General features: G+C 39.3%; 1 protein-coding gene across 2 annotated transcripts in view; it reads left to right on the top strand.

Moving 5' to 3' along the window:
• LOC117417250 (DIS3-like exonuclease 2) overlaps positions 1–17,492 on the top strand; it is an 86,816-nt gene that overhangs the window by 9,314 nt on the left and 60,010 nt on the right. For both annotated transcript variants that reach the window (XM_034029234.3, XM_034029236.3), the window contains exons 5-6: positions 563–664; positions 12,378–12,579. In XM_034029234.3, coding sequence (XP_033885125.3) covers positions 563–664; positions 12,378–12,579 — 304 coding nt within the window. The remainder of the gene's footprint in view (positions 1–562; positions 665–12,377; positions 12,580–17,492) is intronic.

Consider the following 17,492-nt stretch of genomic DNA (forward strand, 5'->3'; position numbering starts at 1 on the left):
TTTCAATACTGCGTGACCCAGGCAGCTGTTTTTTTTGTTCCTCCCCCGTGCTTTCAAGTATGACTGTCAGGGTTGGAAATGCAACGGAACCAGACGAAAATCTTCCTGGTAATCTGGTTTGGAACTGTAAGACTTCAGGAATATGGGACTATGTGTAGCTGTGTACAGTTGCCCCTTGTGTGACATTGCAATTGCATTGATGTGCTGTAATTGGCATAGCTTTGCACTCTTATCGATGATTACCGGCAGCTCTCGATGTCAAAGGTAGAAATTTCCATCCACCTTATTTCAGAAAACAATCTGCATACCTCCACGGTTTGTGAATACGCAGTATGGTTGTCAATGCGTTATTGAAGTCCATCTGTGTATGTGCAGAGTGCTGTAGCTTTTGAACCTAGTTATCCCAGCGACTCTGTGGGATGGTAAATACATTGCAGTCCAGAGCATCTGCTGGCATGCCAATGCTGTAGTAATGCCCCCTGTTTGTTTTGTGTCTGCAGTGTACTGTAAAGCCTTGTAAAACCTCACCTGGCTCTTGTTATACCCCTGTTGTGCTCCTCAGGATGGGCTCCGGGATATCTTCATTGACGGGATTGTGCCTCGGAACAGAGCTCTGAACGGCGACGTGGTCGTGGTCAAACTCCTCCCCAGAGAGCAGTGGAAGGTATGTGGGGTTTACTTTTTTATTTGATTTCATTTCCCCCACCATGGTGAAACTGTCATAAGAAAGTGAGCCAATTTGCAACAAGAGGAGGCCATCTGGCCTATCAGCGCTACCACTATTCCGAACTTCAAGTTGGGTCTTAAAAACATCCCAATGATTCAGCTTCAGCAGCATAGCGAGATAACCCCTTCCATACCTTCACCTCTGTGTGTAAAGAAGTGTCTCTAACCCTTCATCCTTTTAATCTAGTTTGTCCCGACTCATTTTCCAGCTGTGACCTCTGATGCTGTGTTTTTTACTGCACTTGAGTATTGGTTATCTTTGTCTGATCAGAACTTGTTGCAAGCTCTTTGTTAGAAATGTTAAATGTCATCAAACATTTGATGGTGTTGAGATTTTATTATTATTATTATTATTATTATTATTATTATTATTATTATTATGATTGCCTTCTGGCTGCTCCTGCCTGTTGTATGTTAAAGCACTGCTGCTGCTACAGAGATGTTTGGCTTTCTTTCCCTTTTTGAGTGATGCCATTCCAATAACACAGAAAGGGTAAACTAACTTGCAGGAATTAAAAGTTATGAAAATATTGTTAACTGGATTTTTTTTTTTTTTTTTAAAAAGACATTTGACTATTTAAGGTGGGGGAGCGTGCAGTTGAAATCAAACATGTTTTAAAAAAAAAAAAAAAAAAAAGATTTAAATGGTTTTAATTTTATGAAACACAAGTCCAAGTACCTGAACTCGGGTTATTTCAATGAAAATAAATACAGTGTAACAGGACATTTTTGGGAGGAATTTAATTTGACTGTTGCTGTTTTGTGAACAAAATATAAAATTCACCTTCAGAAGGTGTTTCTTTTTAGTTTGACACCATCACTGTCTGCACCAGTTCAAATACGAGGGCCCCTCGATTTCTTCAGTGTATTGCAGAAGCATGCTTACCGCACCCTGGCCTGCATTATGCCTTTGGAGCGCCTTGCATAACCCTCAAACTGTCTGACGATATTGAGTGATTGTTCCCTGTTTGTGTGACCTGGCAGCAGCTTTTCAAACCTGGTCCATCTTTACTGTATCTACCTGCCCCTCCTCCATGGACTTGAGTCTTATCTGTGTTCTCTCCTGCCTTTTCTCCCTGGGGGGGAACTTCATTTAGCAACTGATCTGATTGCTTTCCCCCCAGGACATGGTATCTGCTCAGTCACTCTGTCAAACCCAGCCTTCTCTGTATTCCTACCTCCTTGCCAAATCCTTTCTTGGCTAATATTATCTTTAACAATAACTTTAACAACTCTTTCATTTGGAGTGATGTATATTTATCTTTTATTTTAAACAGATATGTTTTTATTATACTTTATAAATCGGTGTGCCCCCTTGGGACAATTCTGTATGTAAAAAAAAAACACAAGTATTTTTTTGTTACAGCTGTATAATAGCCTATAAATATCAAAGAACAAGAGCTGGAAGCATTACAAAAAAAAAATAAACTGGTAAATTGTCTTCAACCTATGTGATCTGTTTGGCATACTGGCTTCACTAAACACAGAAGAGTGTATTGAGAATTGTGACTGATTGGCATTCAATTTAAAATGTTACTACAGGCATTGATATTGGAGATGGCTTAACCGACAAAGAAAGGTGCTGTTCTGTAAAGACTGCCTATGTAGAAGCACCACCAGTCTCCAGTGGCCACTGACAAATCCCAGTGTATAGATGTCGCCCATGTTAAACGGACGATCAGTGAAGACTTTTACACTCCCCCGTTGAGCAGTCGTAATAAACAGGCTTGACTATTCTCTGATTGTATAGCAATACAATCTGTTATGATTTCCTAAAGAAGAAAAGGTGATCAAGCCAGCGTCTGTTGGTTCAGAATAGCCAGCCGTGGGTGATCTGCATTCAAAGAGGTAGCGAGTCACAAAAAGAGCACATCAAAACAAACTTCACTTGTTACCACCTGAGTTTCATAGCACTTGACAGGTATGACTGAATTGGGTGTAGGCTTTTTCACGACCATAAAGGAAGGTTTCTTTTAGAATGCTGGAGAGTTATTTTAGTTTTTTTGGTTACATTTTTGTTCTAATTCATTTCTGTTTATGTTGCTGAGTTCAGGTTGGCTCTGTTGACAGTGTTTGAGTCTTTTCCCAGGTGCTTTCAGTGTAGCGCACGTGTTTCTCCCTTTGCTACTGGAGTTTATATTGCAAGATTGCTCTCTTAATGGACTAGTGTACTGGCAGGAGGAGATCCAAGCAACTGTTTTACTTGATTGCTGGTAAACTGGGGTGGTTGCAAGTGGATTTCTGCTCCCGAGCATGTCCACGTGACGGTTCCTTTCAGGATACAGAATCATAGACTTATCCATGGGTATACCTGGGACGTAGGATAAAAAAAAGAACAAAGTAGAGGATGTTAATAAATAACAAATGGACGTAACTTGAAAGTCTTGAATGCAACACTCCTCCTCCATTTCCTTTGCTCTCTGTGTCTTTCTTTTTATTTTTTTCCCCTGCCAGTAGCCTGTTTTCTTTTTAAACCGTATTACTTTCACTGAACTCATTTCCAGGTGGTCCTCCACGCTCTTTCTGGGTTTCATATAAACCGGTTCTGTTCTTTCTCAGCGGCGGCTCCCTGACTTCATCATGTACCTGCTCCCTCCCTGGCCAACGTGCAGCTGCATTATATGGTCAACAAATATGCAAGCTGGTAATCTAGTACAAAGTACCATGATTAATGGCAATTTACATTCAGCGTTCTCCGCGTGAGAGCCACTGTGCAGCCTGTTGCTGAACAGTGGATAAACGGGGCTGTTTTATATATAAATATTTATTATATAGCAATTTCTATACAGGGTGGCCCTTTTAGTTCACATATACATGTGGAATAAGTTACCAGGGAGGACTAATGAAGCATAATGTGGCCTGAAGACAGAACTCGCTGTCTCTCTCTCTCTCTCTCTCTCTCTCTCATTTCATTCAATTCAATTCAAATCAATTCAATTCAAATGAGCTTTATTGGCATGATGCTCTGGTGTTGCCAAAGCTTTTAAAATATTACAAACAGAAATGATAAAACAAGTAAGCAATAACACAAACTGGACCGTCCTTTTCCCTATGAACAATACAACTACCCTCCCTCCCCACATGCCTCCCTACCTGCTGTCCCTCAGGCTGTGGCACTCTGACACATGCTGCGCCGACTCTCCTAGCAGGATCCCTATTTTATCAGTGTCAGTAAGGAGGATGAAATTTGGCATGAGACTTGTGGATTTTGGTACATATTCCTCCCTTATTTCTGTGTATTTGGAGCAGGACAGCAGGAAGCGCATCTCTGTTTCTACCTCTCCTGTTTCACAGTGGAGGCACAGCCTGTGCTCCCTGGCTGCCCAGGACTTCTTGTGTCGGCCAGTTTCGATGGCCAGGCTGTGGTCACCGAGTCTGTACCTTGTTAACGTTTGTCTTTCTTTAGTGTTTTTAATTTTGATTAAATAATCAATGTATTTATTGTTAAGATTTGTCAGTTTGTTTCCAGGTTGTTGTTGCATTGTGCACAGTGTCCCTGTTCTCATTGCTGAGTGGCAGTACCAGTATGAACTGGCCCAGGGGCCTGTCTCTGGGGAGAGCTTGTTGCTCATCAGTGCTTTATAATGATAGCTCTGTGTGCCGGCTTGATTTAGATGGGCCCAGAGTTTGGCTGCTCTCTTCTGGATGGGGATTATTAATGGGAAAACCCCTCAGTTCAGCTCTGCACGCGTTATTTGGGGCGTTTCTGTGGACTTGTAGTATATTTTTGCAGAACTCCATGTGGAGTGTCTTAGTTTTTTGGGTTATTATTTAGGATTGGTCCCCAGATTTCACTGCCATAAAATAGAATGGGTTTAATTATTCAATTAAATATTTTTATCTAAATTTTGATTGGGGTTTTGATTTTGAAAAAATGACTCTTTATGGCATAGAATGCCCTATGTGCTTTATCTTTCAATGGTTTTATAGCCAGGTTAAATGTGTTTTGATGCACTAATTGTGAGACCCAGGTATGTATAACTGGAGCAGTGCACCAGGGTTATTCCCCGGGGTGAAGTGGTGCCCGTTTCCCTGAGACCTGGCTTTCTTTTGGAAGATCTTAATTTTAGCCTTGTCCAGATTTACTGTCAGGGCCCAGGTCTGACAGTACTGCTCTAGCAGTGACAGGCTCTGTTTAAGCCCCAGTTCAGTGGGATCTCTCTCGCTCTCGCTCTCTCTCATATATATATATATATATATATATATATATATATATACACACACATACACAGTATCTCTCTCTAGCTATCTGTATCAGTTTGATGGCCGTACTTGATTTCCTTTTTACCCAATGTTGGTAATCAGACCCAACATCACCCGAATAGAGATCTACAGCATGTGAAGCATACAATGTGAGTGCAGGGATGGAAATAAGACTCCTGTTGCATAGCAGTTTCACCCATTCCAGGTTTTAGTACAAGCTTAAGGAGCCACGCTGTGTATGTGACAAGGTTAGATGTGTCTTATTAAACTCAAGGTAAAACCAGGAATGGATCAAACTGTTATGCAACAGTAGTAATTTACCAGCTGAGTACCACCAACCATGTTATATCACTGGTTTAACAGGCCCTCATTAGCACTACATTTAAGTCACTTTTTTTTATAAAGCCTCAGTTTTATAAAATAAATAGCTTGAAAAATCCATGAAAAGTGACTTTAAAACCGGTCTTAAATATAAATCTTTTTTTTGTATTTTTGTATTGCTATTTTAATATCTTTAATAGCAGACGTTTTCCCTTTTTTTAAAAAAAAATAAGTGATATATTCTTTGTCTTGTGTGCTGGGCACTGTCGTGCGTCAGTTTCTGGAGATCCCAGGTACAGTACTGAGTAAACCTGTTCTGTGCGAAACAAGAAGGACAAATGAGCCAAATCTTGGGTGGGTGGGGGGATGATTTAGTAAACTCCAAAGATCATATTCCCAGGGGTACTTGCCCAGTTTTGATAAGTATACAATAGAGCGAGCAGTTGGGTGTGACTTCAGCTGTCAAGTAAAGGAAAGGCATGTTCCTGAAAGTACAGCGTCACCGTGAGTAGAGCTTCCTCTGATCAAAGGGCAGTTTTGAATTTACGCACAGACTTTTTGTTGCAATGCCAATGTTAACCCAGAATGTAAAAAAAATAAATAATAATAAATAAAAGCATTTTAATAAAAAATGCGTTCAGGGGTTCCCTATAGCTTGGAGAATGCCAGTTCGAATCCAACCTACATCACTGCCGACCGTGGACGGGAGTTTCCAGAGGGCAGCACACAATTGGCCAAGCGCTGCCCGGGCGTGGTAGGGGTTGGGTCGGCTGGGGAGTCCTTGGCTCACCACACACCAGCGACCCCTGTGGCTGGCCAGGCGCCTGCAGGCCGGCCTGTACACAATTCAGAACTGCGTGGTCCTCTAGTGCTGTAAGTTCTGAATATGACTGCACACCGGCCTCACAAGTTAGTTCGGGGGTTCCAGCGGTGAGCCAGGTTGAATAATAATTGGACATTCCAAAATTGGCAAATGAATACAAATAATTGTTAAAAAAAAAAAAAAAACAGCTTCTGTTCCTTCAAAGTTAAAGGCTACTGTTTGCTTTTTTGCTGTGGTTGACTTCAGTGCAGTGACAAGTTATTAATTGCAAATAAAATCTATTGCTACTGTACACTTCTACACAGAGTATTGAGTGAGTTCTTTTTTAAAGTTACCACGCCACCAAGAGTATAACTTCATCCGAAACGACATTCCGAGAACTTGTGGAGTTTTAAGTTCATCCGGAAATGAGCTGCCAATTGCACAGCAGCAGAAGGTAACAAATAAGATTGTCCTGTGTAGTTTTATTTTTTTTTATTTTTGTATTTTTTGTATTTTCACATACTTGGCTGGAGCCAGTCAGTTGTAACCTAAAAAAAATCTTTTCGTAATGCTCTGTAAAGGTGTGTCATAATGGTGTGTTGTAATCTAACCCTGTTAATGAAACCGTTGTTTATAACTGGGCTAACTGGAATCAGATGCTATCTGGAAAAATCGACAGGAGCGTTTCCACGGTCTGGAACGCAGAGAGGTACCCGCTGCCCTTTGATCACTAATCTGACAGATTTTACTGAAGTCATGTCATCTGTGTACTAAAGCTATAATAATTACAATTAGTATAATTTTAATGACCGGCTCAGCACTACAGAAGCAGTGCCAACCTCGGCTGAAACGAGTAACATATTTTTTTTTTTGTGAGTATGATCAATCTTAATATTGAGCATGATTAGGCATATTGGGGATGATTAGTAGACTTTTGCTAAAAGAAAATGATTTTGCAACCAAGTATGGCAGTATAGGTATTGCACTGAAGGAGCCTAGATTTATTACGATCCCCCCAACTTACATCACAAGGTATGTCATTTATAGCACAGCTTTCCCGGAGGTTCTTTAAAACAAATTGTTTACAGCACACCCTGAGCTGGAGCCCTTAGTGGAGAAATCAGACCCCTTCCCCATCAGCAGCCCACAGGGGTTACAAACTGGTCACTTTCACTTCTAGAAAAACCGAGACATGGCGAGAGGTGGAGGACTGAAGGAACACCCCTCCTTTTTTCTTTCTTTCTTTCCTTCCTTCCTTCCATCCATTGTGGTTTCAGATCATTGAGTGACTCGTTGTGTTTAAATTGCTGCCTTGTAATTAATAACACTGGCTGGGGTTTGATTTAATGACATCTACTATTTTGAGCTCCCAAGTAATGGAAAAGTATCCCTGTCTTTTATGGGAATGTCCCTGGTTTCAAGTATATACCTTTTTTTTTTCCTTTCTTTTTTTATTGATACTTTAGACTGTACCTCAATTGCAGGAATGTAGTCAAAATGTTTTTATTTTTACTTTATATATTTATATATAATCTAGCTAGCTTTACTCTCCGATTTTATGGGTGAGTGTTTGCATTTTATGTATAAAAACAATGTGTCCTGGGCTTTACAAGGAAAATCCTCTCTGTAGCAAATAAGGAATCCTTCAGTGATCCTAAAACACGTTCACCAAATTCTACAACAGACGTGTCAACCAGAAGTTTTTTTTTTTTTTTTTTCCCCTCAAAGTCAGATGTTGAGAAGCATTTAGTTTCAACATTTGTCATAGAATTTGATACATTTCTTTTAGCATTGGTAAACATACTGTGTGAGTGTTTTTATATAGCTGTGGAAGTAATTCTTCAAATCGTATTTGCATCTGGTGGTTAAAGCACAAGTAAGCGTCTGCACAGACAAGTTGGTAGAAGAACTAGATAGATCATCTTAATGAAATGAAATGTCCTCACTATAAATATCTTGCTCGTATCACCCTTCCTCCTGGCTGTTTAACAAAGTATATAACGCTGGTAATCTTGAGATGCAGCCACGGTCAGTGTTCTGAAAAGGTTCATTTGAGCCGTGATTTTTGGCTGTAGTCCCTCCTTGAGTTCATATGGCCACCAACCTTTGCATCAGTTTTTCCCTGGAGGCCCGAAGCATTTGACGTATCTGGATTTGAAATTAATTTAATCCAATCAAAATAAACATTGCAAACGTTGAAGGCTTTGTAGCACCTGCCGTGCTACACTATAATTTTCCAGGACCAGGTTTTCATTATTTGTTCAGAATCTGTTTTATGTTCAAACCTGAATGTCTGTCTGTAAATTGTTCGGCGCGTTCCTTATGAGTATGACGTGTTTTAAAAACCTCTTTTACAATTCAAGCCAACGTGTTGTGTGGTACTGTATTATCTGAAATGCTATCTGCTTTTTAAATGTATATAATGTCATACTGGTATTTAAATTATAAAGTATAACAAATAAAAGGAAGGTATTAACATTTACCTTTTGTGTAACGTTATCGGTTTAATCATTTGAGTGCTATCAATAATTAATTTATTAATAGATGGATAGATAGATATAGACAGTGACTACAGAATTTATTTCCAGGACCTCCTTGTAAAGAAGGCCTTGGTCACAATGGGTAAATCTCCTGGTTAAATAATTAACTCTGACATTATTTTTGATAGCTTTCAAGTCGAGGGTTTTTAACTCGCACACAGTTCCACTACCTGGTATTACATCATCATGGTTGGGATCACAAATGGAAAGTCCTATAGGAATTCTCTGGAAACCTCATTGCAGACCTGAAAACTCCTTCTACAAAATGTGTAAAAATAAGTGGAGTTTGTCAATAGGCGTTGCACCGTTTTACATTTGACTCAACAAAATCTACAAACATATCTGTTTTTATATTTGTTTGTGTACCAGCACTGCTTGTAGTACAGCACATAGCAGTAACTTGCATCGTGTAAATGGTTTCCTAACCTGCAAGGCTGACACACCCAATTTTAATAGCGTTCAATTATTTTTGTTTAGCTCACACTGTCCTCTGAAGCGTGTGCCGTCAGCCGACCGCTTTTTTCACACTGCAGACTCACCATGCAGCCACCCAGAGCTACAGCGTCAGAAGACAACGCAGCTCACAGGCAAGCCTGCAGGCGCCCGGCCAGACTACAGGGGTCGCTGGTGCGCGGTGAGCTGAGAACAACGTGGCCGACCTAACCTCCCCCCCCCCCATCCCCCCCCCCCCGGGCGGTGCTCGGCCAGTTGTGCGCCGCCCCCTGGGAGCTCCTGTCCTCGGTCGGCAAAGGAATAGCCTGCACTCGAACCAACAACGTCCAGACTATAGGGCGCATCCTGCACTCCACGCTTTACTGGAGGCAACACTCGGGAGCCTCTCAAGGCAGACACCTTTTTATATTCGGATTGGATTTCTTTCAAAGCGGCAGTGAGAAGGGTTTAAAGGGGTGTTGTGTGTTTTTTTTATTTTATTTTTAAAAAGCAGCTCTAAATCTGGCTCCTTAAATAAATACATTGACCCTCCGTAGCGGAGATGCAAATCCGATTTGACTGGACTCTGCAAATTTGACCAGTTTATTTTCCACATAGCGAATTACGTGTCAAAACCATTTCGTCTTATTAAATGTTTTATTTTATAAGCAACATTTCCAACCCCTCCCCCCCCCGCCCCACCATTCTGCACACAAGTTAACAAAAGAAGAAAAAAAAAAACACGCTGGAAATCTCGATTCCCAAAATTCTGTAATATTTATGCAGCCAGTATTTGGTCCGCGGCACCTTTCCCTAATAAACTCGATCTTTTCAGCCTGACTCTCTCATTTAGCATCAACTTGCCACACAATAACTGGTTCTGTAGTTCCATAAATAACTTAAGAGATTTATTCCATAACTTTGCAAGCGGCTTTCATAATTTTTTTCAGAGGGCACTGAGCAGAACTAAATTGTTTGTGATATGCCAAGGTGGAGACCAAATTCTTCCAGTTTTATTAAAAAAAAAAAAAAAAAAAGAAAAAACACCTCACTAAAGACTCTAAGCGTGTCAAGTCTGCCTGCTACATATAACACACCATAAATATGTACCTATACAGTGTACATTGTCTTATTTTAGTCTTCCAAGAACTTTGCATAGATGCTTTTTTTTTTTTTTTTTTTTTTGAATCCCAGTTTAACTTAATATTTTAGAGAAAGTAGTTGTGTGAAAGTGTGTTTGACGCGTTTAAAAAAAAAAAAAGATAAATAAATAATAATTTTACACGACTTAATGTGCCCACGTTTTCTTTTAACTTGTACGGTGTGGCTCAAGTAATAGGAACAGCTTGGCAGTTATGTGCCACATGCACTTTAAATTCTGCACAACAGTCTTCATTGAAACGGTCTTTGCATTTAAAAGGCTATTCAATGAGTGCCTTTAGCTTGTTGGTAGTTGCACCCAATGGTACAAAACACGAGCACAGCAACAAAAGGCTCTACTATCGCCCAAAGTTGTTCAACTTTGAGGAAATATCAGTGAAAGATTTACAGGTGACAAGTACAAGTATATCATTTTTCATATCAACCAAGTGTTCAGTCTTTGTACTGTCATTAAGGCAAGAGGAACTAGGATTGTATGTATAAGAAAATATTTTATCCAGCGCTTTTTTAAATTTGGATCCATTATTACTATAAAGCTATAGAATAGTTTGTCCATTATGGATGTATAGCATTATTATGCAATTTTCACATCATTTAACCTTATGTTTTCCCGCTAGACTTTTTTTTAATATAAGAGAGCACCTAGGTCTAGACTTCACAAATAACCTAATCCCATCCCCAGATTTTAGTTCAGATAATTAATTACTTTTGGAGTTACAAAGCAGTACTTTAAAACTAATGCCACTGTGTGTGTGTGGGCAGGCAGGCAGGCACTGTAGAAGAGAACTGCAATCAAGTATCTGCATCCACACACTGCTTCAATTACTTCCTATCAGCTACTTGTTTCTGGTGTTTGTGGACTGTTGGTTTCTGGTATTTTTCTTGTCAAATACAGTTGTGTTTTTTTTTTTTTTTTTTAACAGTACTGCACATTTCAGTCTAGTTCCTTAATGCAAAGGCAATGAGGAGCAGTTTCACACTTAATAGTTTAGAAGTGATTTTAAACAAAAAAAAATTAAAACTGTATTACCTGAGAGGCACAGAGGACCTTGGGATAGGCAGTGTTTAATGCAAGTTCACCCAGCTAAATGCCCTGACCAAAGTCTAACCAAAAACACCTTTATACCTTTATTTCCATTATCTCCTTATCCTTTTTCATGTGCCAGCATGGCGTTTTCATTATCTCGGCATGCCTATATGCAGCGTGTCCTAGTATATATATATATATAATATATATATAATGTGTTTTTTTTTATTGGGTTTAGACAGCACAGACACACTGTATAGTATGAGAAAAATCCTATTTCAAAGGCTTTGTTGAAATGTCACTGCTGGGCTTCAGAAGTTCCTCTCCCATTATATAAATAAATAAATCTGGACACTAGGATGGAGTACACCCCCACAAGGAAGTTCCCACTGGTGTGTGTACTGTATATATACCAGGAGAACTTCCATAAATTGTTCTTAATGTGACAAGTTCCAATTATGGCTTTTTAATGAAGAGGGAAGAAAAAAACAAGGGCTTGTTGCCAGTAACTCCAGTTAACTGTGGAAATTTTTATTGCTTTTTTTGGCTGCAGACCATTTCCTGAACAGTGCGCGCTTTGTCCCAGGTGTGCAGTTCTCGGCTTTTCAAAAGTGTGTTAAAACATAGCGGCAGACCGCACAGGGGAATAGGTACTTAAACGGCAATGAGGATAAGAGCTTTTTTGGTTTTAACCAGAAATATTGGGTATTTTGTAAATGTTTTTTTTGTATGAAATCGCAGGACTTGTGCAGAAACACAGTGCCCCCCCCCCCCCCCCCCCCCCCCCCCCTGGTAATAACCACCAAAGCAGACAAAGAACAGTAAAGGGATCTTTATACAGGACTAGGCAATTTTATGAAAGAGGGATGTTTCAGACTTTAAAAGGGACTGACGGAAACTGGCCAGGCTGGTCAAAAGTAGCGGGTTTACTGTGTTTTTCCGATTGCATATTTAATGGCAACTGCTAATGTATTATTAATGCAAGTAAGTATAAATCATTTTAATAAGTTAATATGAACTGTGGATTTTTTTATTTGCCTATTGGCATCTATCTACTGTACATAGTGGTATTTTTGTTCTGCTAGTTGCTCTGAGTTTGGAGGAGAGACGTGTTTGTTTCAATGTAAGTTTCTCCTGTTTAATGCTGCTTGTTCTTGTACAGGTTATTAAGCCTGATAAGGAGGGTGACTCTGATGCCCCAGGTGGCCCCAGTGAGCGGGCGGGCAGTGCAGCTCCAGGCATCATTACAGTAGAAGGAGGCAGTCCAGATCTCATCATTGACGCACAGTTTGACAATGACAAGGATGGGCCGGGATCCAGTCTGCTTCATAGCAGCGTGAAGAAGTTAAACCTCAATACAGCAGGTAAGCCTGATGCGTCATAATCGCACCACTTCGTAGTGGAGTTACCTGTACACGGTGATGTTTTTAGCAACTCGTCACCTTTGAACACTTTGTTCAAAGGTGTCAGGTTGGATACAATGGTCAGACATTCTCTTATATGCATTATATGCAGAAAAATGTATAAAGTAGAAGTATAAAGTAACCATGAACAGGTCAACTAGTTGATACTGTTTCAAAGCCAAGTATTTGTCTAGGACTAACAGTTACTCATCCTTACTTTGTCTGTTCTTGCATTAATGTACATTTAAGAAAAAATCCTGCTAGGCTAATGAGGTTTAGATTACCAGCTGTACGATGACTCTAAGATGGGTGTGTTGATTAGCAGATAAAGTGCAATTAATATTGCTTGGTACCTTTTTGTTATTCCTGGATTTTCACTGGTGACACACAGTGACATCGCCTGGTGATCTCAAATGCTTTCCGGCCTTTGTTTCAGGAGTTAGAAGGGTGATGCAATGGCTGAGCAAAACCTTTTTCCTTTTCTTTTTTTTCTTTTTTTGTGGGGGGGGGGGGGGTATGGAGGAAGGAACACTCTGTGCCTTTACTCCCAGGAGAGAATGAAGTGTCTCCAGGGACTTTGATATGAAGGAAAGTCCTGATTTTATCCTTATTCTGAAGCACATCCAACCTCAACTCCCTCTGCCAAGAGACTTGAAACCACCTGGCTCTGATTTAGACAAAAAAAAAGTGATTAATTCATAAATGAACAAACACAACTGCTGTGTTTTAGATCATTTCCATCAGCCTAGCTAGTTTGTGCCAGGAATGATGTCCCCTTTTTACGTATTTTGAGTGATATTTCTTGATGCTGCTGATGATGATATTTGTATTTGGACAAAAACAAGGATCTACTAAAGGATATGTTGGACATGGCTATGGCACCCGTACTTCCATAGTAATGAAAGAATGCATTGGGGTTTTATATTAGGGGAATAATTGTTAGCTATTCATTGATGTAAATATATATAAAAAACAAATAATAATAATAATTTTTAAACACTGCACAAAACAAAAAAACAAACTGATTAGTAGTTTACAGAGTGGGAAAGAAATCGGATCTGATATTCTGCTATTGCTTTAGGACAAATTGAGCATTTACCTTAAGCATGAGATCAGCTCTAGTAAAAACAAAGAGCATGTGGTGTGTGTGTGGGTTTTTTTTTCCTCTCCTCTTTACTTACAAGCCTCCTCTCCTCTTTATGCAAGCCTGGGAGTGGATGTGTTGGTGCTTGCATACCGAAAGATCTCCACATAGCTTTGGTGTACATGATTCATTAATTGCTAGTGACAGGCACAGCATAATATTGAAACTGATCCCAAAATGTCAGCTCTGATTTGGAACATGAAACAATTAAATGCAAGTAGCAGATGAAAGAAGCGATTGTGTTGCAAGCTCCAGATTAAAAGTGCACTCTTCTCCTGGTCCAAGTCTGACTTGAGGCATTCTGAGTACGATACTTCAAAAATAATCCGTTTGTACTAGTTAACCAAAAAACCCACTTTCTTTCTTTTATTTATTTATTTAATTTATTTATTTATTTATTTATTTATTTATTTATTTTTTCACACATGGTATCTTTCAGCTGGATCTAATAAAAGCATCTTTCGAAACAGGTGAATTTGAACAAAAGTTTCCCAGAGAATTTGTAGCTTTTTTGACAGATTATGAAATCCTTGGTAGTCCAAGAAAAATGATTGTTTCTTTAAACATTTTACTTGCCAGTTTTCAATTAGCATCTGTTTTCAAATTCTTTCGGCCTTCGGTAATCACAAATTCTGAAATGTTCCATTACCCAACTGTGTACACTCAATAATGACATTTATATATTTAAAATTGGAACACAATTCGAGTTTCACTTATCCTATACGGATCCTATAATGTATACGCACGCATGCCAGTGAGTTTTCTTAGTTTTCTCTGATAAACACCCAGTACGCTTCGTGTCGCAATCCACTTTTTTTTATAATTTTTTTTTTTTTTAAGACAGAAAAAAACTAACCTGTATCAAACAAATGCTCTTTCGTAATTTGAGAGTGCAAGTAATTTAAAATGCCTGTTTCTTAATTTTAATAGGTTTAAACATTGCTCTCCGTGCCTTTACAATTAGTAGCAGCTGACAGTTGGAAAGCAAAAGCAGGACTCTGGTAATGTAAACTCCTGTTTCCTCGCTGGCGGCTTTGATTTAGGTGACTTCATTGCTGCGGAGGTGTGTGGGGGTCGGGGTCGGGGCGGGGGGAGGCTGTCAGGTGAGGTCCGGAATTGGGCTGGATGTAAAAAGGAACTGACGGATGCAATTTCATTGTTCTGTGTTGCCGTCTCAGTGTCCTGATGAGTGAGTGTGATTGTGGGAGCAGTCCAGGAGAGGGTGGTTGCATGTGAACCCATCCCGGGGGTTAGAAAGTTGCAATGCATCGTTTGAAAGTCCACGGCTACCATAAAAGGTCTTTTATCCCAAGTACCATGGATCGTGCCATGGAAAAAGCTTAAAGTGTATGATTTGAGATAAAAGTAGAATTGAGTGCATTTTTTAAAATTATTGAAGCAAAACAAATCTCCCTCTAAACCTGAAAGATGTGCAAAGGAATTTTCTTGCAAGCTTTTTGCTAGTTGTACATTGTTACAGTTTGATTCCTCTGATAAATTGACATTTACCAAACGGGGGAGACCCATTTATTCAAACATATAAAAATTAATGCTACAGTAAATGTATTTATTTACGAATGTATTTATTAGGATATTACTATTGCTAAGATGTGATTTGCTGCCACTGAAAAACTTGCTGCATGCTGCTGACCAGTCTTAATCACTTTATTGATTGATTCTCTGTATTGATTGATTTAATGTGCATTTATTTATTTTTAGTCATTGTGATGCCTGTTTTAACTCCACACAGTGAAGGATTCACGGAAGACCTGCATTTTTAAATGCTGCTTTTAATATATACATACTACTGCATATTAAGGACTAAACTGAGCACTTAAAAAAAAAAGTGAGCTAGGGTCAGGGCCCCGGATTACCCAAATTCACAGAAAAAATAAACCAGGAATTAATGCGTGTAACCGTAGCCCTTGAGTAAAGAAACGGAGACCTGCGCTGGAGCACATTATAAACTAATATGTGGTGATTTGCCAGTTGGAAATGGCAACCAACAGAACATCTGTATATAAACTGAAGCCAATCAGTTTAAAAGTACTGCTCGAACTAATGTTTAAAGAAAGTATTGGCTTCCAATGGGTTACTGCAATATGAAGTGTGTCATAGTGTGTTTTAAGGACAGAGATAACTTTATATTGTTAGGTATTTGCACCTTCTCTTCTTTTCCAGCTAAGAATTGAATACATTATTTATACATTAATCTTTTTATTATTATTTATGTCGTTGGTTATTAATTATAGCTTTGCTCAAAGAGGCTTGGTTTAGCTTTAGCTGGCTGGCAGCTTTTCAGCTTCAAGTTACAGCTTCTATCATTGGCACAATGTTTTCATCCAATTGGGTTTTATGTGTTCATGTTAAATGAGTTTTGGTAGGTCTTGGTCCAGTTGGGAGGAAGTCGCTTGAGGTGCCAGTGTAGGCAGGGTTTGAGATGTGCTTTCATTCACACACATTTTAAAGTACCTTTTTTTGCCTCATGTTTATAGGTAGGCTGTAGAAGGGATTTTTATTTCCAACCAGGTCTCCCAACCCAGGCAGTTAGATGTGTTGCCTTGGAAACGACCTCTCATGGGGAGCTTTGGTGCAGTACCATTATCAAAATGGAATACAGAGACAGCAGGTCATTGGAAGGAACCAATCTGTTTAGTTGGGTGTTTTTGTGCTCAGTTTAGTGATCTAAACTTTATTCATTTTCAAAAACCCATTTTCACCTGCAGCCCACAGTTGCATGTCTCTCTTGATTCACTTGCTCACACTCTCTTTCATTGAAGCATTAACATTCATAAAATATGAGGGAGAGATCCATTTATTGAGAATTTTAGAGCCAATCTGACAGTTATGCTCTGATACCCAAGAGCCAGGAAATTAAATATGGAGAGTTCCATGTGACACATAAGAGCTGGTGGAATGTGTGTCTTTGTAGCTGGCACACAATAAAGACTTGTTATTGTATTGCATTGCTTAGGTAAGTGCTCACATTCACGGTTTGCAACAATTGCAAAGAAACAAGAACTGGTGTCCTCCTGTGTTAGTCTAATATCTGCTCACCGTCCTGGGAGTTTCCCTGCCTCTGTATTACAGAAAGATCCTGTTGAAGTTTGTATCTCAAAGTATCTCTTTTTTTTCATGACCAGATGTCCTTAACAGAAGTGCTTCAGTTTGGCGTGAGTACTGACATTTGCCTGGTACTGACATTTTACACACAACTCCTCACATTGTCACGCTTTGCAGACTTAGTTTACACATTGTTCTATGATTGCATGAACCACGAAAGATTTGTACATGTTTAGTAATGGTACGTTGTATTAAGCTGTTAGTGCTCCTTATACATGTGTGATTGGTGCCTTCTGTAATAAAGATAATTCATCTTCAACTTTGTCTAATAATGGTGTTTTGAGCCTTCAACAATTTCTAGTGAATGCAACACTTTGTAAATAATTATTTTTGGTTGCCTTGAAATTGTGCTTGGAGGATGAGCTGTTCAGTCTTGTTCGGAGCTTGCGGTAATATCTGTGGTATTTATTTATTTATTTATTTTTTAACATAACCAAGTTTCTGAAAATAGAAGTAGCTTAAGGGCTATGGCTGTGTATTTGAGAGAAATATATTTTTGATTGCGGTCCAGCTTCTGAAACGTCTCGCTTCTGTGTTTTTTTTTTTTGTAAGATAGCGTATTTTCTCATGATTTACCATTTAACATCTGCTCTCATGACTTTCCAAG

This window comes from Acipenser ruthenus, chromosome 12 (genome assembly GCF_902713425.1).
Source record: "Acipenser ruthenus chromosome 12, fAciRut3.2 maternal haplotype, whole genome shotgun sequence".
Classification (NCBI taxonomy): Eukaryota; Metazoa; Chordata; class Actinopteri; order Acipenseriformes; family Acipenseridae; genus Acipenser; species Acipenser ruthenus.